At 38.3% G+C, this 23,373-nt stretch overlaps 1 protein-coding gene across 2 annotated transcripts in view; it reads left to right on the top strand.

Moving 5' to 3' along the window:
- dennd1a (DENN/MADD domain containing 1A) overlaps window positions 1–17,134 on the top strand; it is a 132,681-nt gene extending 115,547 nt beyond the window's left edge. For both annotated transcript variants that reach the window (XM_063011702.1, XM_063011703.1), the window contains 3 exons: window positions 9,067–9,134; window positions 15,284–15,560; window positions 15,824–17,134. In XM_063011702.1, the coding sequence (XP_062867772.1) occupies window positions 9,067–9,134; window positions 15,284–15,560; window positions 15,824–16,678 (1,200 nt within the window). In that variant the 3' untranslated portion in view covers window positions 16,679–17,134. The remainder of the gene's footprint in view (window positions 1–9,066; window positions 9,135–15,283; window positions 15,561–15,823) is intronic.
- Window positions 17,135–23,373: the final 6,239 nt, after the last annotated feature.

Genomic DNA, 23,373 nt, shown 5'->3' with positions numbered 1-23,373 from the left:
GGTCGATCATAACATTTTACTGGAGAGGCTAGAAAATACAGTAGGTGTTAAAGGACTCGCACTCTCCTGGATTAAATCATATCTGACTGACCGCTCTCAATTCGTTTATGTAAATAATAAATGCTCGGAAACTACAAAAGTAAAGTATGGTGTTCCACAGGGGTCGGTACTGGGACCGCTATTATTTACACTCTATATGCTTCCACTAGGTGAAATTATTCATAAACATGGCATAAACTTTCACTGCTATGCAGATGACACACAGCTGTATATATCAGCCAAACCAAATGATACTGACACAATCAGTAAGATAGAAGATTGTGTAAACGACATAAAAAACTGGATGTCGTGTAATTTTCTTTTACTTAATTCAGATAAAACTGAGGTTTTACTTGTTGGCTCTAAAGCTGCAAGAGACAAGTTGTCTAACCTGGTGCTAAACTTAAACACGTTCTCTGTTACTCCCAGCCCAGATGTAAAAAACTTAGGTGTCACAATAGATTCAGATCTCTCATTTGATACACACGTTAATAATATTACTAGAGTTGCTTTCTATCATTTGCGTAACATTTCTAAAATAAGAAATATACTATCTGTTAATGACGCCGAAAAACTGATCCATGCGTTTATAACTTCTCGGTTAGATTATTGTAATGCTCTTCTAACTGGATGCTCTGGTAGATCCTTAAACAAACTCCAATTAGTTCAAAATGCAGCAGCTCGAGTGCTAACTAGAACTAAAAAATTTGACCATATTACTCCTGTTCTATCATCTCTACACTGGCTGCCAGTTAAATTTCGCATTGATTACAAAATACTTTTACTAACTTATAAAGCGCTACATGGTCTGGCTCCACAGTATCTGAGTGAACTTATTAATCACTACAGCCCAGCGCGTCCACTTCGTTCACAAGATGCAGGGTTACTTATAGTTCCTAGAATTAAAAAGATCACGGCTGGTGGAAGAGCGTTTTCTTACAAAGCTCCACAACTCTGGAATAATCTTCCTGCCTCTATTCGGGATTCGGACACAGTCTCAATGTTTAAGTCTAGACTGAAAACATATTTATTTTCTCAGGCTTTTGATTAGTATAGACAAAGGCGCAGAGCTTGGGGGTTCTTGGTCATAGAAACTTGTGGTGATCAGGGATGTTGGGTTGCTGTCGTTCTGCCTCTCTTGTCCGATCACTCGGGTTTGATGACGGTGGGGAGATGGGCGCTGATGTCCTGTGAAAGCCTTCATGACCTTGTTACCTGCTTGCTCTCCCTTTTAGTTATGCTGTAATAATTAGGGCTGCCGGAGTCTAAAACTCTCTGTAAAACTGTTTGTCAACTAGCATTGTACATTATTAACTACATTCTCTGTTGTTTTACCCCGAGGGCATTCTGATGGAAACCTGTTTACCCGCCGAGGTTAAGGATTAAAGTCGAGACTGCCGGGACAACGATGCTGCTCCTGTCAGATGTGACTGGTCTGGAGTAATTGCAACGACAAGAAATCACTACAGACTTTATTGAAGACTAGAGCGGATAACAACTCTATTATTTATTACCAGTTATGACTTTTAGATCATTTAATTCTGTGTTTGTATGATTTGTGTTAATCGTGTATTTATTTAAAGTATCCTCCAGGCCACCCAAGAAGGATGGGCCCTGCTGAGTCTGGTTCCTCTCAAGGTTTCTTCCTGTAATTTTCAGGGAGTTTTTCCTTGCCACAGTCGCCCTCGGCTTGCTCAACAGGGGTTTTTGTATCTGTTGGTCCTGGATTTTGTAAAGTTGCTTTGAGACAATGTCTATTGTAAAAAGCGCTATATAAATAAAGTTGACTTGACATGTTTAATATGAATCAAAAGCCCAGCTCAGGAGCCAACAGTAGCATCTTGGTGGAGCGACATTCACTTGTCCAATACAATAGTCAACTTTATTTATATAGCGCTTTTTACAGTAGACATTGTCTCAAAGCAACTTTACAAGATCCAGGACCAACAGATACAAAAACCCCTGTTGAGCAAGCCGGCCACCTGTTGACAGTGGCAAGGAAAAACTCCCTTAAAATTACAGGAAGAAACCTTGAGAGGAACCAGACTCAGCAGGGCCCATCCTTCTTGGGTGGTCTGGAGGATACTTTAAATAAATAGTATTTACACATCATACAAACACAGAATTAAAATGAACTAAAAGTTATAACTAGCAATAATAAATAAAGAAATAATAATAATAGAGTTATTATTCAGTCCAGTCTGTAATAAAGTCTGTAGTGAGTTCTTGACAGTCTTGGTGCAAACACGGCAGGACCCGTCACATCCAGCAGGAGCAGCATTGTTGGCACGGCAGTCTCGACTTTATTTTTTAACCTCGGGCAGGTAAACAGGTTTCCATCAGAAGGACCTCAGGGTAAAACAATAGAAACTGTAGTTTGAAATGTAAAATGCGAGTTGAGAAAAATATCAGTTTTACAGAGAGTTTTAGACTCCGGCAGCCCTAATTATTACAGCATAACTAAAAGGGAGAGCGAGCAGGTAACAAGATCATGAAGGCTTTCACATGACATCAGCACCCACCTCCCCACCATCATCAAACTTGAGTGATCGGACAAGAGAGGCAGAATGACAGCAACCCAACATCCCTGATCACCATAAGTTTCTGTGACCAAGAACCCCCAAGCTCTGCTCTTTTGTCTATACTAATCAAAAGCCTGAGAAAATAAATATGTTTTCAGTCTAGACTTAAACATTGAGACTGTGTCCGAATCCCGAACAAAGGCAGGAAGATTATTCTTATTATAAGAAAATGCTCTTCCACCAGCCGTGATCTTTTTCATTCTTGGAACTATAAGTAACCCTGCATCTTGTGAAGGAAGTGGACGTGCTGGGTTGTAGTGATCAATAAGTTCACTCAGATACTGAGGAGCCAGACCATGTAGCGCTTTATAAGTTAGTAAAAGTATTTTGTAATCAATGCGGAATTTAACTGGCAGCCAGTGTAGATATGATAGAACAGGACTAATATGATCAAACTTTCTAGTTCTAGTTAGCACTCGAGCCGCTGCATTTTGAACTAACTGGAGTTTGTTTATGGATCTACCAGAGCATCCAGTGAGAAGAGCATTACAATAATCTAACCGAGAAGTTACAAACGCATGGATCAGTTTTTCAGTGTCATTTACAGATAGTATATTTCTTATTTTAGAGATATTACGCAGATGAAAGAAAGCAACTCTAGTAATATTATTAACGTGTGTATCAAAGAAGAGATCTTAATCTATTGTGACGCCCAAGTTTTTTACATCTGAACTGGGAGTAACAGAGAAAGTGTTTAGGTTTAGCACCAGGTTAGACAACTTGTCTCTTGCAGCTTTAGATCCAACAAGTAAGAACATCGAGCTCTGTAGAAATGGTCTTTTAGATGCTAACTAAAAGACCATTTTTACAGTTTGTTGCTCTAGCCCACCATTGCTTAGGTCTAGTTTTGGCTAGGTATCCAACAGACACAAATGGCTGTGTCTAAGAGTGTAAACGGCACTATATATAAATAGCGTGTCTCTCTGTGGTTGAAACAAAAAGTTTCAGCACATGCACTCTGTGACTATGAAGTCACACTGTTGTAGTGTATGTAGAATGAGGCCTGGCATCGTCTTGCTAAAATAACCATGGACTGCCTGGAAAAAGATATCATCTTCATGGCAGTATGTTCCTCTAAAAATATCCCAATATACATTGATCAGCCATAACATTAAAACCACCTCCTTGTTTCTACACTCACTGTCCATTTTATCAGCTCCACTTACCATATAGAAGCACTTTGTAGTTCTACAATTACTGATTGTAGTCCATCTATTTCTCTACATACTTTTTTAGCCTGCTCTCACCCTGTTCTTAAATAGTCAGGACCACCACAGAGCAGGTATTATTTAAGTGGTGGATTATTCTCAGCACTGCTGTGACAATGACATGGTGGTGGTGTGTTAGTGTGTGTTGTGCTGCTATGAGTGGATCAGACACAGCAGCGCTGCTGGAGTTTTTAAATACTGTGTCCACTCACTGTTCACTCTATTAGACACTCCTACCTAGTTGGTCCACCTTGTAGATGTAAAGTCAGAGACGATCACTCATCTATTGCTGCTGTTTGACCTTCATCAGTGGTCACAGGACGCTGCCCACGGGGCGCTGTTGGCTGGATGTTTTTGGTTGGTGGACTATTCTCAATCCAGCAGTGACAGTGAGGTGTTTAAAAACTCCATCAGCGCTGCTGTGTCTTATCCACTCATACCAGCACAACACACACTAAGTCCTGACCATTAAAGAACAGCATGAAAGGGGGCTAACAAATCATGCAGAGAAACAGATGGACTACAGCAAGTAATTGTAGAACTACAAAGTGCTTCTATATGGTAAGTGGGGCTGATAAAATGGACAGTGAGTGTAGAAACAAGGAAGTGGTTTTAGTCTTATGGCTGATCAGTGTATATCTTGTATTTACTTGGCCAGCAGGAGCCATCTCTGCTCTTTAGGACTGTTTTGAGCACACTGACTGGGACATGTTTAGGGAGACTGCAACATATGGCACTTCCACTAACTTGGAGGAGTACACGACATCAGTGAACTGCTACATTGGCAAGTGCATTACTGTCACCATACAATCACCATACAATGCAACCAGAAGCTTTGGATAACTTTTAAGGGGCAAGCACTGCTGAAGACACAAGACAGCCCTTAGAAGACCTGAAGAAATAACTTTGCAGAGTGGTCAGGTAGCCTTAGGCCCTTGAGTGCTTGGCTCGGCATCTGGAGAACCCCACTTCTCCTAATAATGTGGCCTGTTTTGTTTAACTGCCAAGTTTAACTTTATGGCATATGTTCATCCCATTGTGTGGTTTATATTTTGCCATTAGATGTGAAGTCTTCCAGGATTTAGCTCTGTGAAGAGGTATTCTGAAGCTATAAAAATGTGATGCCATGTGATCTCTGGCCCAAAAAGTTTAGTAAACCTTGGTGCTATAAAATCTCACTGTTGTAACATGGGTGCAGTACTTTAAAGTGGTGTAGAGTGGCCATATGGTAATTTTAAGGATTTTAAAGTGGGTCACATAGTTGAGAGGTGGCAGGGGTTTGCATAAGGCCTCATCAATAATTGTTCTGTATAGTTCCTACATATGACAATGTAGTGTAAATTGTGGGCCCTTATAGACCTAGTTGTGTGCCTTTCCAAACTGTCTATTCAACCGAAATTGCAAATAGTGCAATAGAACAATGCAAAGAAAACAAGTTCATGTTATTTTTTAAAGATTACAATAATAATGTTTTAACATTATTATTGGTTTAACTAAATTCACATATCAGTATTACCATCATGATCAGGTAAAACTTGGACTTCTTTTTGCAATGTTTTGCAAACCTCAACCTGGCACTTCTTTGCTTCTTATTTATGAAGGGCCTTTTTCCAGCTTTGCATGGTTTTGGCCCTGCCACTATGAGTCTGTTTTGAAGTGTCTTTGCAACTACCCCAGTTGCCTTTTGTTTTTCTTATTATAGGTAACTTAATGTCATCTTCTTTGACACTCTGCTGGTCTGTAGCTTTGTTGTCCCCAATGTCTGTTTCTAGACCTTTGTACCTCCTTAGTCCTCTTTGTCCTTTTCTTTGATAGGAACTCCTGATTGGTCAGTTGCCCAGTTGGGGTTTCTGGGTCAAGATACCATTCCACATACCCTCAAAAGCTATTTCTTGGAGACAACTGTGATTAATTTTATTAAATGTATAAAAATAGGATGTAAAATATACAGTGGGGCCAAAAAGTATTTAGTCAGCCACTGATTGTGCAAGTTCTCCTACTTAGAAAGATGAGAGAGGTCTGTAATTTTCATCATAGGTACACTTCAACTATGAGAGACAAAATGAGAAAAAAAAAATCCAGGAAATCACATTGTAGGATTTTTAAAGAATTCATTTGTAAATTATGGTGGAAAATAAGTATTTGGTCAATAACAAAAGTTCAACTCAATACTTTGTAACATAACCTTTGTTGGCAATGACAGAGGTCAAACGTTTCCTGTAAGTCTTCACCAGGTTTGCACACACTGTAGCTGGTATTTTGGCCCATTCCTCCATGCAGATCTCCTCTAGAGCAGTGATGTTTTGGGGCTGTCGCTGGGCAACACGGACTTTCAACTCCCTCCACAGATTTTCTATGGGGTTGAGGTCTGGAGACTGGCTAGGCCACTCCAGGACCTTGAAATGCTTTTTACGGAGCCACTCCTTCGTTGCCCGAGCGGTGTGTTTGGGATCATTGTCATGCTGGAAGACCCAGCCACGTTCCATCTTCAATGCTCTCACTGATGGAAGGAGGTTTTGGCTTAAAATCTCACGATACATGGCCCCGTTCATTCTTCCCTTAACACGGATCAGTCGTCCTTTCCCTTTTGCAGAAAAACAGCCCCAAAGCATGATGTTTCCACCCCCATGCTTCACAGTAGGTATGGTGTTCTTGGGATGCAACTCAGCATTCTTCTTCCTCCAAACACGACGAGTTGAGTTTTTACCAAAAAGTTCCATTTTAGTTTCATCTGACCACATTATATTTTCCCAATCCTCTTCTGGATCATCCATATGCTCTCTGGCAAACTTCAGACTGGCCTGGACATGTACTGGCTTAAGCAGGGGGACACGCCTGGCACTGCAGGATTTGAGTCCCTCTCGGTGTAGTGTGTTACTGATGGTAGCCTTTGTTACTTTGGTCCCAGCTCTCTGCAGGTCATTCATCAGGTCCCTCCGTGTAGTTCTGGGATTTTTGCTCACCGTTCTCATGATCATTTTGACCCCACGGGATGAGATCTTGCATGGGGCCCCAGATCGAGGGAGATTATCAATGGTCTTGTATGTCTTCCATTTTCTTACAATTGCTCCCACAGTTGATTTATTCACACCAACCTGCTTGCCTATTGTAGATTCACTCTTCCCAGCCTGGTGCAGGTCTTCTTCCTGGTGTCCTTCGACAGCTCTTTGGTCTTGGCCATGGTTGAGTTTGGAGTCTGACTGTTTGAGGCTGTGGACAGGTGTCTTTTATACAGATAACGAGGTCAAACAGGTGCCATTAATACAGGTAACGAGTGGAGGACAGAAGAGCTTCTTAAAGAAGAAGTTACAGGTCTGTGAGAGCCAGAAATCTTGCTTGTTTGTGGGTGACCAAATACTTATTTTCCACCATAATTTACAAATAAATTCTTTAAAAATCCTACAATGTGATTTCCTGGATTTTTTTTTCTCATTTTGTCTCTCATAGTTGAAGTGTACCTATGATGAAAATTACAGACCTCTCTCATCTTTCTAAGTAGGAGAACTTGCACAATCAGTGGCTGACTAAATACTTTTTGGCCCCACTGTAATATGTGTGATCATTGTTCTTGTATGGTATACATTCCCAAAACTTACTTGAATGTTTTAAGCATGTTTTTACTAGGGCTGGCATATTGGCCCAAATCACTGGATCGGATATTGGAAGAAAAAAAAACATGTAATCCGATACTGTTGCTTAATGTAAATAACACTTAATGTAAATAAGGCCATTGTTTGTGTGTAAAGCAAATAACACACAAAGATACGTTCCAACAGTGCTGCTTCTTGCCAGCTTGCATCTTGATGACATCAATAACTTTTATAATTTAAAAAAATCATCTACTACTGCCACATCTAAAAACACTGTTTAAACACAATAAAAATTGCTTTATAAATGAAAAATCGCTCACCTGAGATAAAAAAAAATCTTGTCCTGGCTTGGAGATCTCACATCCTTAACGATTAATCCATTAGTGTTATGAAATAAAACAAACTACACCGTTTCCCGTTTAGCCACATATGTCCTCTTCAAAATCCAGCAGGGTTTTTTAATAAGCGCGCTTTGATTTTTAATAATCTAAAAACTTGACAGAACTTTAACGAAAAATCTCAACTCAATTCTAATTGGTCCATCGCGTTTGATTGACATCCACATCTTCCAATAGTAGACACTTTTGTTAAACAAGCCAAAACTGCTGCTAAATGTTCTGTGTGTAAAAGTTAAAATAAAAACAGCAGTTTTGCATAACTGTGTTATGAATTTATTCCTTTAGAATATGTGTGCACTGAGACATGTATTATTACTGCTTAGTTGTTTTAGAGGAGAAATGACGGTATCGGATTGGTATCAGTATCGGATACTCAATTTACAGTATCTGTATCGGACATAAAAAGTGGTATCGAGCCAGCCCTAGTTATTACCATACTTTTGACATCAAACATTGCCATGGACATGGCCTCAATAAAATATCAGGACATTTTTTTATCAACAGGAGAGTAATGTAAATGTCCAGATCAACACAAAATGGATTACTAAACACGAAATCAAGCTTCTGCCATGGCCATCTCTGTCCTCTAGGGAGAAATAGATTTTTCAGCTTGGCTGAAAGCAGATTTCTTCAGTAAATGAAACCATTAACAATATTTTGTTTTTAACTGGGTTGTCTTGTCTAATATTAAAGTAGTTTGAGGATCTGAAACATATGCAAACATAGATAAAAATTGGAAGGGGCAAACACTGTTTCATAGCACTGTATATAAACTCCATTTACAGAAAGTTGGGACATTTTATAGAATGCAGTAAAAAGAAGAAACTGCAATTTGTTAATTCTCCTGAATTCTTATTTAACTGACAAGAGAAAGTTTTCCAGTGTTTTCACTAATCAACTTGATTGTAATTTGTAAATATAAGCACATTTAAAATTTGACCCATAGGGTGTATGCAAGAACACTACTGTTACTAAATACTGTGTATTTTTGAGCACATGCATGTATTTGTATTTTGTATTTATGTTCTTCTGTGTAGTGTTTTTTAAATTTATATTAATAACTGTTTGGGTATGATCAAATGCCACAGTCATATACTAATAAAAATATTTGTTAGTCTTCTTTGTTTTTAAATCATGTTATCTTTGTAGTGTTTTGACTGTGTGTGTGTGTGTGTGTGTGTGTGTGTGTGTGTGTGTGTGTGTGTGTGTGTGTGTGTGTGTGTGTGTGTGTGTGTACACGTGTGTTTAGTCTCACATTAGGCCATTAGCAGCCAGGAAAATGAACAGCAACATGGAAACGGAAAGCCACCCTGAACTGTAAGGAATTCACTGTCTCACTTACACTGTGTTTATTACCTTTAAAATGCAAACCACAACCACTAAATCGCAGTCTTGATGTTTTAACTTATCATGTTATAGTGACTGTAAATTTAAAAAACATGGGTTAGACTGAAATTGAAATAATTACATAAGATAAAATTCAAATGATTTCTCCAATTTGGCCTATATTTTATTTATGTTCTACAAATCCAGTAGAACAGTCTTTAACACCATGCAGAAGACAAGTGTTTTAATCATGTGTGCTAATAAACTGGTGAAAACACAATTATAATCCCCATGACAGCAGACTTGAAGTGAAAACTTTACATATACTTTTGAGGAATGCATTACTAGTCTTGTGATTGTAATGATTCCTGCAATGGTTCCTGCAATGATGAAAATAGACTTAATTATTACAATACATTTTAATGTACTTTTATTGTGTTTTTTCTGCAAACAGGAGTTTAATGCTCACGTGCCATGCCCAGATTGATGGGACTTTAAAGCATTCTTTGCACCTAATGAAATTTTACTTGCTGCACCTGGGGAAGGCTTTTAATTGAAACTTAACTTAGGACTGAGCCCTATGACTTCCTGATTGTCTTTTTGTTTGTTAGTTTTGTCTGTTAGTTCTTTGTTCATCTGGCTCAGTCAGACATGATGAATTTCTAAGTTTCCCCCGTTGGCCTTTTTTGCTGGGTTTCTTTGGTTTTGGTCCTGGGGCCAGACAGCATTTTTGTGTGTAACTATCTTGAGTGTCTTCCCTGGTCTGTAGTTTTCTTCCATGGGTGACGTAGCATCTTTCTTGTGGTTTTACCACTGCTTTTTACTGGGTTCCCCTTTCTGGTTCTGTGGTGAAAGTTTGGTCTAGAGGAGTGAGTAGCTGCTGGGGTTGCATCCAAAGATTTGGTTGTTTCTACTCTACTCTAGACTGTCACTTTGTTTTCTTTGTTTCCGAGCTATTGCATGGAGGGTAGTACTTCTGCTCTAGTGATGCAGTCACCTGTCTTTCCTATTTGAGATGCTTTAGTGTTAGTAACCCAATAAACACTGTGATGGTAAACGCTGTTTAAATGTAAAATGACATCCTGAAATTCTGTTGAAATCGTGAAAAATGGTAAAACGCTAATGTTAAATACTTTTTAAACGATAAAGTGTAATTAGGTTATATAGCTGTGGGGTAGTTGTTGAAGGCAATTTGCTTGATGCGATAGTTGTTGATGGGCATTTGGCTGTGGGCGGTAATTTGAGGTAGTTAAGGCTGGGGGGTATTTAGCTATTGAGGTAGTTGTGGTTGAGAGGTACTTGGTTGTGGGGTAGTTTTGGTTGAGGGGTAGTTGGATGTAAGGTTGAGAAGCATTCAGCTGTTGGTAATTCTTGTTGAGCAGTTATATAGCTGTGGGGGTAGTTGTTGAGGGCAGTTTGGCTGATGGGGAAGGTGTTGAGCATCATTTGGATGTGGGGTAGTTTTGGTAGAGAGGTAATTTGCTATGGGGTCATTGAGGCTGAGGTGGTATTTAGCTCTTGGGGTTATTTTGGTTGAAGGCTATTAGGCTTTATTTGAAGGCTAATTAGAGTAGAGGGCTAACTGACTTTGGGGTAGTTGCGGCTGTGGCAGTCAGTTGCGGTCATGGTAGTTTTGTTTGAAGGCTTTAAGGCTAATGGGGTAGTTTGGGTTGAATACTATTAGGCTATAGGGATATCTTGTGGACAATTTAGCCAAAGGGGTAGTTGTTGGGGGGCTATGGGAAATATATTTGGTTAATTGATAATTGGCTTTAGGGTATTTGAGACAGATGGGTTATTTAACTGATGGGGTAACTAGGGTTGAGGAGTAATTGGCTATTGGGTAGTTGAGACTGCTTGGTCATTTCTCTATTGAGGTAATTAGGGTTGATTGGTAATTAGCTGTGGGGTAATTAAGGCTAAGGGTTTTTTTTAGCATTTGGGGTAATTGGGGCAGATGAGTTGCTGGCTGTAGGGTAGTGAAGGCTAAGGGGTTATTTAGCTCTTGGTGTAATAAGGGTTGATGGGCAATTGACAGTGAGTACATGATGCCGAGAAGTTATTTAGCTCTTGGGGTAATTAGTGTTAAGGGGTGATTGGTGGTGGTGTAGTAGAGGCTAAGGGGTTATTTAGCTATTAAGGTAATTGGGTTAAGGAGTAATTGGTGGTAGGGTAAGTAAGGCTGAGAGGTTATTTAGCTGTTGTGGTCATTAGGGTTGATGGGTAATTGGCTGTGGGCTAGTTAAGTCTTAGGGTTTATTTAGTTGTTGGGGTAATTAGGGGTTTGGGGTAATTGGTCATGGGGTATTTGAAGCTGGGGTATAATTTGCTGTTGGGATAATCAGGGTTAATGTGTAATTGGGGCTGAGGGGTTATTTACTGTTGGCGTTATTAAGGTGTATGGATAACTGTCTATGGGCTAGTTGAGGCTATTTAGCTTTTGAGGTAATTAGGGTTGAGGGGTAATTGGCTGTGGGGTAGTTGAGGCTGATGGGATATTTAGTGGTTGGGGTAATTATGGCTTATGGGTAATTGTCTGTGGGGTAGTTAAGGCTGTAGGGTTATTTAGCCTTTGGAGTAAATTGGGTTGGGGAGTAATTGGTGGTAGGGTAAGTAAGGCTGAGAGGTTGCTGGATACCAGAACGTACACAGACAAACCACAATCCTTTTGGGTAAATTTTCTATGGACCAAATTTAAACCAAATTTAAGTTCCTTTGCAATGCATACAAATGCTATGTTTTTAGAAGGCAAAATGAACCTTACAAAGAAAAGTGCACCCTACCTACAGTCCAACATGGAGGTAGAGGATCAATAATTCGACTTTTCAGCACTCTGCCACCCCACTCTGTAGCATTACATGGTCTAAGGTCTTTAAATCTGAATAAGTTAAAGGCTTTTGCACAGAAAGAATGTGCAACAATTCCAAAAGAGAGCTGTCAGAAGATTTTTAGCACTTATCGAAATTGCCAATTAGAGGTAATCAAGGCAAACAAATGTTACACCAAGTACTGAGTACAACAGTGCACATGGACATTTGTCAAGTGAACTAGAAGTTTTTGTTTAAACTTTTTAAACGTGAAATTGTCTCATCTTGATACAGTTGCCTGTATCAATAAATATTCTGTGTTTACTGAGACCTGTTGCTGTATACTTTTAATCAATTTCATACACATCACCATAATACCTTTTACGAAAATGGGGTTGAATATTTTTGACTGCAACTGTGTGTGTATAACAGTTTATTAATTTGGTGGTCGTTATTTTTTGTTATGATTTTTTCCATTGTGACTGCCTGTATCGTGGCCGGATACACTTTGCTTTCCACTGGCTTTTGGAGATTAGATAATAGTTATTAGGTAATAATCTCTATACTAACGGTGCTATTCAACTTAAGTTGTCCATGTACTCATCTAACAGCACTATTCACCTCAAGCTTTTTTTGCTGCTCAAATTACTGTTGACTGCTTGAAGATTGCAACAATTTATAGTGAAACAACTGCATCGAAAAGACTTTTTTTTCCTATTTATCGTAGTCAATTCGTCCTCCGCTGCTGGAGACTGTGGTCGTGTCTCAGGAGGGTATTTTTGCCTGCCTCACGCTCCCTCCAATGAGTGCGCAGTCCACCAACCCCTTCTTATTCGCCCACACCTTCTGTGAATTCGCGCATGAGGCAACGCACTGATCTCTGTGCTCCTCCACTTTCTGTACAGAAAGTAGAAGAGCTGAGGTTCGAACATTGGAGTTCAGAATCCCAGAGCTGGTGTGCTAGCAGTTTATCCTGCTGCGCCAACTAGGCGCCCCATCTACATGACTTTTACCAAAAAAAATTATCAACCTCAGTTTCTAAAATATGTTTTTACTGCTACTCGCTACTAAGAAATCATATCAGCACTAATGATTTTAGACTTTAGTTTTGCCTTTAGCACTATAAACCACTAATACAAATTAGATTGACTTGCATAGAACTCAACAGGGCGTTCCTATTTGGTGTTCTTCCTATTAAACATTTAAATTAAACAGAAGCTCTAATTAGGCTGAATATGCCAGTAACTCAATGCTACAAGGTATTCTTGAATTTTGAACATATTTAAATATATGGACATTTGAGCTTCATTTGAACAGTAAGATTGAGCTTATATAACTAAACAAAAAAAATTTTTTTAATTACTTTAAACACAAGTTGTAAAATTTAATGAACAAAAAGGGAAATTTATTGTGAGGAAAAAGTTAGGACACCCTCACATTAATTACTACGAAAAATGTCTAAAATTAGAATCAGGTGCACCACATCAGCTGCAATGATTAGACCATCGTTAGAGGACATTGGAGTTTTATTTAAACCTCAGACATTAGTTTGCTCTTGATTGTTGAAGTGAGTGGTATCACCATGGTGAGATCTAAAGAGCTTTCTGAGTCCTTCAGAAAGAAGGTTGTAGATGCATATGAGTCTGGGAAGGGATTTAAAAAGATCTCAAAACAATTAGAAATCAGCCATTCCACTGTCTGGAAAATAATTTACAAGTGGTGAACATTTAAAACCACTGTCAACATGGCCAGGTCAGGCCGTCCTAGCAAGTTCAGCCCAAGAGCAGACCGCAAGATGCGTAAAGAAGTCTCCAATAATCCTACAATGTCATCACGGGACCTAAAGATAGTTCTTGCCACAGTTGATGTCAAGGTACATGCATCTATTATCAGAAAGAGATTGCACAGGTTTAATTTTCATGGGAGGTGTGCAAGGAGAAAACCCTTGCTGTCAAAAAAAACATTAGGGCAAGACTAAAGTTTGCCAGAGAACACTTAGACAAAGACCAGGACTTCTGGAACAATGTGCTTTAGACAGATGAATCCAAAATAGAATTATTTGGGCACAGTAACAGAAGACATGTTTGACGCAAACCAAACACAGCATTTGAGCACAAGAACCGAATACCAACTGTGAAGCATGGAGGTGGAAATGTCATGGTTTGGGTCTGCTTTGCAAGGTCTCCATTATAGAATCCACGATGAATTCTTTACTGTATCAGAGGGTGCTTGAGGAAGATGTAAGACCATCTGTCCAAAAACTGAAGCGGAAGTGGACCATGACGCATGACGACAACCCAAAATATTCCAGTAAATCCACCAAGGAATGGCTCAAAAGAAAGAAATGGAGAGTTCTGGAATGGCCAAGTCAAAGCCCGGATCTTAATCCTATTGAGGTGCTGTGGGGTGATTTGAAACGGGCTGTGCATGCAAGAAACCCTTCAAACCTCACACAACTGAAACAATTCTGCATGGAAAAGAGGGAAAAACTTTCTCCCAGTCGATGTCAGAGACTGTTCGATCGTTATAGGAAATGTCTAATTGAGGTTATTTCAGCCAAAGGGGGAAATACCAGCTATTATGGTACCAAATATTAGGGTGTCCTAACTTTTTCCTTACAATAAATTTTCATTTTTGTTTATTACATTTTACAACTTGTGTTTAAAAGTATTTTTTTCAGTTTTATTTGTTTAATAATATAAGCCTCATCTCTCAATACTGTTCAAATAAAGCTCAAATGTCCATATATTTAAATATGTTCAAAAAGACAAAGGTTCTCATGGGGTGTCCTTTCTTTTTCACATGACTCTATATGCATGGTATGATCTCTATAGATATTGAGAGTAAATTGGTTGCTCATGTTACCAGTTTAATTTAAACCATGTAAGGACAAAATAGTAAATGACTGGGCTTGACATCCTGCGCATTACTACACCTAAAACAGCTGTGGCCAAAATAGTATCACATATAGATAGAGAACTAGAAAACACTTTGTGTTGGCATTCTAATTTAGCAGTCTTGCAGTTCATAGTAATCTGGACAATAATTATTTACACAATTATAAATATCTGCAAAAAACACAGGTTTTTGCAAATAAACTATTTAATAACTCCAATACACAGAATTAGTGTAATGATATTTTTGAAACCTTAGAACAAAACTTTTGAACCAGAAGTTTTATAAATACTTAACACTACTGAACAGACATGCAATTTAAACATATTATAAATTTGAAAAATATCTGCTATTTAATGCATGCATTTACTCATTTTATCTATAAACTATTGTCGGTTTAGTGTTTATTAAAAATGAGTATGTGTGTGTGTGCGTCAGGCCTCTCCCATATAGACCTCTGAGGGACACAGACTTTCCTGAGGATGAAGAGGAAATGGGGGCAGAGTATTTCAAGGACAGCACAATTCTGCCCAACCCAATAATTAACAAATTCTCTGAACTAAGCCTTCTAGATGATTCCATCAGCAGCCAGCAGGGGGGAGCAACACATACCAAACCTAAAACGGAAACAGTGTTCAACTCAGCATTGAGTCTTGATAAACTAAGCTCTATCATTGAACCCAAGGAGCAGCAACATGGTCACTTTAAGTACCAGGTACTTCACCAGCATGGGATTGTCTCAAAATAAATTTGACACATTTTAGCATGTTGTAAATACCAATTACCCAAATCGACTAATAATATTTAGCTAAAAACCTGCAAGATTGTAATATGTTTATGGAAAGGGTAAATATTAGTATTTGTCAATAAGATTTTCCCCAATCCCTCTGTTTGAATTAGTTTGGCATTATGTGTTTTAGTGAAAATGTACATAATCTGTTTTACTTAGTTTGCTGCATGTTTTTATGTGACTTGTAGCGTATGGAGCTCAGCAGTGATGAACATACTCCTGAACCTCTTCTGGGTCTGAAGCACTCCAACTACTGCAAGTTTTGGAGCCAAAGGGTACCAGGTCCTGAAGAAGATTTTGACAGAGATCCTTCTTGTTTGGAGAGGCCACTGTCTTTGCCATCTCTGGAGCCCTTCAGTCTAGGCCACGAAAGTAACCTAACCAGCAAATATAGGACAGAAGTGGGGAGCATACCAACTTACCCTCAGGTCAACAAAACACCAAAACCTGGTCTGAGACAGGAGATGAGTGTGGGAGGACAGGAGTTTTGTCAGGCCATCAATATGTCACCATCACAGTCCTGTCAATCCAGTGCAGATACGGGGCCTGACCTGCTGCACTTGCTGGACCCTCTAAGTGGAGCAGAAGAGTCTACACGGCCAGCTCTAATTCCATTTCAATCTTCGCTGTTCCTCAGCACCTTTACACAGCCCCCCCATTACGTTAACCAGAAATACTACAGTCCTCCTCTGCCAGGTAACCCCTTCAGCCCCACATATGTCTCTTCACAAAATGCCACATACTTTCACACCCCACCTTTGTTAGTGTTTGGCCAAGCTTCCCATATTGATGGAACACAAAAAAGCAATGCATGGTCAGCTGGCAGAGCTTCACCGGCCACCAGCAGCAATAGTTCACTATATGACCTGTTAGATTCTCCAGCTCCACCTTCTATAGCCCAGGTTCTGCCCCCCACCCACATAGTAGGTAAGACTAATGACCCCTTCAGTGACCTTCTTACCATGGCAAAAGCTTCCACTGTTATGCCCACTCACCCTAACAAAAAAGATAATTTGCAGCCTAGATGGGAAACTTTTGACTAGCAAAATCATGTCTGATGGCTAATCAAGAGCCAGTGGGTTTATAGGTTTTTGAACAGTGTTTGCTGCTGGCCTGCAACCTACAAGATTTATTTATCTCTCTTTGTGTGTGTGTTTGTGTGAGAGAGAGAGAAAGACAGTAATGCCTAATTTTAATTACATTTATTTAGGAAAAAATCATTTATTCGCATTACATTACCTGCTGTATCCAAAATGTTTTAAAAAATGATACCTATGTAATATCAACCAGGCTGATGGTTTCGTTTGCACATGAAGTTTACAGCCTTACCCCAATTTACCCCACACAGGACATCATGTCAAGTGTCATGTCAAGCATCATGTCAAGCGTTTAATCCACATTGGACATGTCTCTGCTACATTGCACAGTGCTTTTATACAAACTACAACCCAGGAAGCATGTAAATAAAAATAAAAATAAAAAAATGCAGTGATTTGGAACTTCTTATTGACTTGTTTTTAATTAAGTTTGGATAGGGAAATGTTTTCCACTGTGTTACATCACTTTTCATCTTAACAACAATCTGTAATCATTTAAGAACTGTGGACAACAACCATTCTTGCTTGATATAATACAGCTCAACAATCCTAGGTCTACATTTTGCCTTTTGTAACACACCACCTGTTTTCTGTGGGAGATAGGTCAGTACTGCAAGCAGGCCAGTCTAGTATGTGCACTATCTTATTACAAAGCCAAGTTGTTATAACACATGCAGAGAGAGTCTGCATTGTTCTGCTGGGACGTCTCTAAAAAAAGACATTGGCTAGATAGATGAATTTGTTGCTTCAAAATGCATATGTACCTTTCATCCCCACATTGTGTACCTCACATCCCCACAATGGTCCTGGTGCTGGTTTTTTAGTTTTCTGTTGGTTACATTTGGGCTGGTTGATAATTTAAAAAAGAGGTGGACAGCACACATTTCCACTAGAATTCAGTTCATTTTAGATTAGATTTAGCTGAGTTTCTAGATGGCTTTTATGGACTGTAGCAGAGATATTTTCCAAAGTATTATCAAGCCTGTATGTTTATATTTAATACAAAAGCATGCCAGGCTTTTATTGCATTCCCATCTAAAGTAGCAACGGTCATGAGCATTTAATATTGGTTTTTAGCCTTGCCCTTTATCACCTGTGGAATTTAACAAACTTCCTGGTCTTTCTAGTCCTTGTTTCAGCTTTTTTTGTAATGGTTTGCAGGCATCAATTTGGGAATTAACATATATTTACAAAAATCAATGAAGATGATAAGGCAAACTATTATTTTTTGTTCAGTTCTGTTTTTATTTGCATTTTGCCTACTGCCCCAACTTTCTGGAAGTGGGTTTGTATAATATTAAATAGATTTCACAAACATTAACAGCATACAGAAAAATAAAACTGTCTCTGGTTGCATTCCAGATTTTATATTTTTCAACTACAAGTGCACTATAGCACCAATGTATTCTGTTTCATTAAAAGAAAAAATGGCACATATTATTGTTTTGAGCTTGTTTGTCTGTTTTGTTTTAGCTATATTCAAAGAAAATTTCCATAATACTAATAAAATAGATTTTACAGTAAGTAATAAATTAATAAAGTTGATAATAAAGTGATGTTGCTTTCAGGTACTAAATCCATTTAAGTATTTCCGATTCAAATGCATTTTTTTAATTAATTATGATTTAATTAACTTAATTGTCATGTTTCTATGGAGTATGCTTTATTTTACTGTGCTAAAAACAAGTGACAAGACATAAAACAAGCATAGAGTGCTTACATTCTACTTGTGCCATGTTGAGAAAATACTTCAGAAGCATGTTTTGTGTGAATTGGCCTAGAGGTAAGGGGTCAAGAGTTATGGATTAACACTCGTCAGACTAAACAACTGGCAGGGTCAGTAATTGTTTTGAGTGTAGCTGGAGCCATGGGCCTCATTTAAAAAAGACATGCAAAAATAAACACATGAGGACACTAACATTTTCTAAAAAGTTCTTTTTTATAAAACTGTTTTAATGCTTTAAATTCTTTGCCCACACAGCCTTATTCTTACCTAAGAAAATTATATTTAGTTAACTCTAGCACCAAGATAACAATCAATAAATGTTCTTATACAGTAGGACAACAAAGACTGTGAACCAGGGCCGGCGCTGGGGGGGGGGCTGAGGGGGGCATTGCCCCCCCAAATTGTGTCTTTGCCCCCCCAAGCACAATGCAAGCAACGGCTATTTTTAAAATTATCTCTGAACCAATCACAAAAATGCATTTTGTTTTACAGTGTGAAGATATTTCCTTGCTTATTCCTGATTGGCTCTTTGAGTCATATAAAAATCGGCAGACTGCCCCAAACAGTTCAGTTCGGCAGTATATGTTCTGTTAGTGTGAGCGAGAGGCAGGTATACTGGTAAACACTTTTTTTTTACAGAATTAGTATTCTTTTGTTTTCTTTATATTTTAATTTCCCAATAATATAAATATTCTCACTCATTCCTATCTCAGTCTGTGTGTAGGTACATTTGTCAGCTTTGACTTAAATTTGTATTAAAGCCTTTCAAGAAATAGAGTTGTTCTATTAGTAATGGCAATTTAATTAAGGGGGCGTATTAAAATGAAATACAATTAGATAATCTTTTTTCTCCATTTACATAATCAACATGTATTTTTTAATCATTGGGTTTTAAGTTTAAGTTCGAAAACATGCATTTTTATTTCTTTACCTCATACATCACTTTAAGCCAGTATCAATAGCTTGGCTGTCATCATTCATGCACAAATCAAGCCTTGAATATATTTCTGGCTTCAAAAACATGACTATCAACATGCCCCCTCATTAGGTTTTACTGCCCCCCCAAGCAAAGCAGTCCAGAACCGGGGCTGCTGTGAACCCATGAAACTTCTACACAGGAAATAAAGTAAAAGTAACTGTATAATATAGTGTTACAAAGAAACCCTTCAATAAATGTATTTTAACATGTTGAAATTAATGTACCTAAATAACATGTTTAAAAAATGATAAACCTTAAACTGACCCCACTCCCATTAAGACTTTTAATTTTGCAAAAATACCTCAGAAACTGATGTGTATGAATTGCATTGTAAAGCTACATTATGACATTATGTCTCCAGATTTAGTTACTTAAAGTTGCAACTGTATTCAACCCCTCAGAGGAAATAAAGGATTAAAAACTCTAACTTTTCTCCAGTGCTAGATTTTGCTTTATATTAAGTCTTTATGTTGAATGATACAGCAATAAATGAAATCAATAGCATCAAGGCTCTTCTCTGTACTGGCACCCAGGATGTGGAACGAGCTTCCCTTGTCTGTCTGAACACCTGAAACTCTCATTGTCTTCTAAAGAGGATTAAAAACCAAGCACTTAAACTGACATGCACTTACTAATGCTCTTTAATTTTTGCATATATTAAAAACACCTTTTGTTCTAACAGGGTTTTCAGCAGTTTTGTATTCTTGGACTGTTGTCTTTTTAAACTAGAGTAAGGTAATGTTTACTATGGAGGCACTTTTGTAAGTCTTGATAGGCTGAAAATGTAAATGAGAGAAAAAATTTCATTTCAAGGCAAACTGCTATTTCACCATGTACTGAGGCTGGAGGTTGAACAATAGTGCTTATTTACATTTGCAGCCTTTATGCTAAGTGACAATGAGCAGTTGAGGGTTAAGGACCTTGCTCAGATGTCTAACAGTGACAACTGTGGGGCATGAATTAGCAACCTTTTGATTACTAGTCCTAGGCAGTGTAGCCTAGTGGTTAAGGTACTGGTCCAGTATTCAGAAGGTTGCCGGTTCAAGCCTCACCACTACCAGGTTGCCACTGTTGGGCCCTTGAGCAAGGCCCTTAACCCTCAATTGCTTAGACTGTATACTGTCACAACTGTAAGTCGCTTTGGATAAAAGCGTCTGCTAAATGCCGAAAATGTAAATGTAGTCCTTTACCCTTAACTGCTGAGCTATCATTACCCATGGGCATTTGTCAAGAATACTAAATGTTGTTCAATTAAATCCAATGGGAATGTTATTAAAATAGCTTGTATATATAAAAATATAGTTTTTAAAGTTTTTATTGTTCTATATCTCTATAATACCTTTTAAGATGTGAGGGTTAAATATTTATAACAGTTTGGTCATTTCTTTACCCTTTAGAATGTGTTTTTGTAACTGATGTAAAACACATCTGAATTTTGTTGGTTTTGTTGGTAACAACTAGGTGAATGACGGGATAAATGTAAATGTTCTGTTTCTATAGAATTTAAAATATGTATTCTTTTTATTTGAGAATATATATATATATATATATATATATATACAGTAGTGTTAAAAAAAATAGCAGTGACTTTAAAAAAGTGAATAAAGCACAAAATCATTATAACTTTTATTTCCATAAATGCAAACGCACTGAAAATACTACACTTTCAATTCTAAATCAAAACATTAACTAAATGTAGCCAGTTTGTGTTAATCCTTTACAGAAAGTTAAGAAAAATGAATATTAGGCTGTTCAAAAAAATAGCAGTGCCAGCATTTTTCCTTAAAAACTAAAAAAATTTATCTATAACATGAAAAAATGTTTGAGGTTTCACTTTACTTTAAATTACTGAACTAATATTCAGTGGCATAACAATTGTTTCCGAGATCTGTGTTGCATGGAGTCGACCAACTTCTGTCACCTCTGAACAGGTATTCCAGTCCAGGATGATTAGACTACATTCCACAGTTCTTCTGCAATTCTGCAAAAAAAACGTGTTTCAGACGTCAGCCCACAAGTTCTCTCTGGGATTGAAGTCAGGGGATTGGGCTGGTCACTCTATTACCTCAATCTTGTTTGTCTGTAACCAAGATGTTTTGGGTCATTGTCATGTTGAAACACCCATTTTAAGGACATTTCTTCTTCGACATAGGGCAACATGATCTCCTCAAGTATGTGATAAATAGGTGTAACACCATGGTATGAAAAACATCCCCATATCATCATTTTGTACCACCATGCTTTACTGTCTTCACAGTGTACTGTGGCTTGAATTCAGTGCTCGAGGGTCGTCTGACATACTGTCTACGGCCACTAGACCCAAAAAGAACAATTTTGCTTTCATCAGTCCACAAATGTTGAGCCATTTCTTTTTGGACCAGTCAATGTGTTCCTTGGCAAATTTGAACCCATTCAGGACACGTCTTTTTCTTAACAACGGGACTTTGCAGGAGTTCTTGCTGGTAAATTGGCTTCACTTAATCATCTTCTGTACTTACTGGTAACTTCAGATGTTACTTGATCTTTCTGGTGGTGATCATTGGCTGAGCCTTTGCCATTCTGGCTATTCTCTGATCCATTCGAACAGTAGTTCCACGCTTCCTTCTGCATCTTTCAGGTTTTGGTTGTCACTTTAAGGCATTTTAACTGAGCAGCCAATAATTTGCTGCACTTCTCTGTATGTTTTTTCCCTCTACAATCAACTTTTTAATCAAAGTACGCTGTTCATCAGAACAATGTCTGGAACAACCCATTTTACCCAATATTTCAAAAGGAAATGAGCTATGACCAACCTGTGCAACATTTGCCACCCTCCTACATTAAATAAGGGCCAAAATTGACACCCGTTCTTCTGCAGAATGAATGACTTCACCAATTGAACTCCTCACTGCTATTATTTTGAACAACCCCCTTTCAATCAATGCTTCAATTACTCAGAATGAGTGGGATGCATGTCCTAATTGTTGGGTTTGTTTTGTTTTCATTACTCTACTACACTTTCAAGTGAATTTTTTGCTATGTAAAAATATCACTTCTACTAAAAACAGTAATTTATCAAGTTAATGGTGTTGGACTGCTATTTTTTTTTAACACTACTGTAATATACGTATATATATATATATATATATATATATATATATATATATATATATATATACAGTGTATCACAAAAGTGAGTACACCCCTCACATTTCTGCAAATATTTTATTATATCTTTTCATGGGACGACACTATAGACATGAAACTTGGATATAACTTAGAGTAGTCAGTGTACAACTTGTATAGCAGTGTAGATTTACTGTCTTCTGAAAATAACTCAACACACAGCCATTAATGTCTAAATGGCTGGCAACATAAGTGAGTACACCCCACAGTGAACATGTCCAAATTGTGCCTAAAGTGTCAATATTTTGTGTGACCACCATTATTATCACTGCCTTAACCCTCCTGGGCATGGAATTCACCAGAGCTGCACAGGTTGCTACTGGAATCCTCTTCCACTCCTCCATGATGACATCACGGAGCTGGTGGATGTTAGACACCTTAAACTCCTCCACCTTCCACTTGAGGATGCGCCACAGGTGCTCAATTGGGTTTAGTCCATCACCTTTACCTTCAGCTTCCTCAGCAAGGCAGTTGTCATCTTGGAGGTTGTGTTTGGGGTCATTATCCTGTTGGAAAACTGCAATGAGGCCCAGTTTTCGAAGGGAGGGGATCATGCTCTGTTTCAGAATGTCACAGTACATGTTGGAATTCATGTTTCCCTCAATGAACTGCAGCTCCCCAGTGCCAGCAACACTCATGCAGCCCAAGACCATGATGCTACCACCACCATGCTTGACTGTAGGCAAGATACAGTTGTCTTGGTACTTCTCACCAGGGTGCCGCCACACATGCTGGACACCATCTGAGCCAAACAAGTTTATCTTGGTCTCG

The sequence above is a fragment of the Trichomycterus rosablanca genome, chromosome 16 (assembly GCF_030014385.1).
Source record: "Trichomycterus rosablanca isolate fTriRos1 chromosome 16, fTriRos1.hap1, whole genome shotgun sequence".
NCBI lineage: Eukaryota > Metazoa > Chordata > Actinopteri > Siluriformes > Trichomycteridae > Trichomycterus > Trichomycterus rosablanca.
This window is presented reverse-complemented; position numbering and strand designations above follow the sequence as displayed.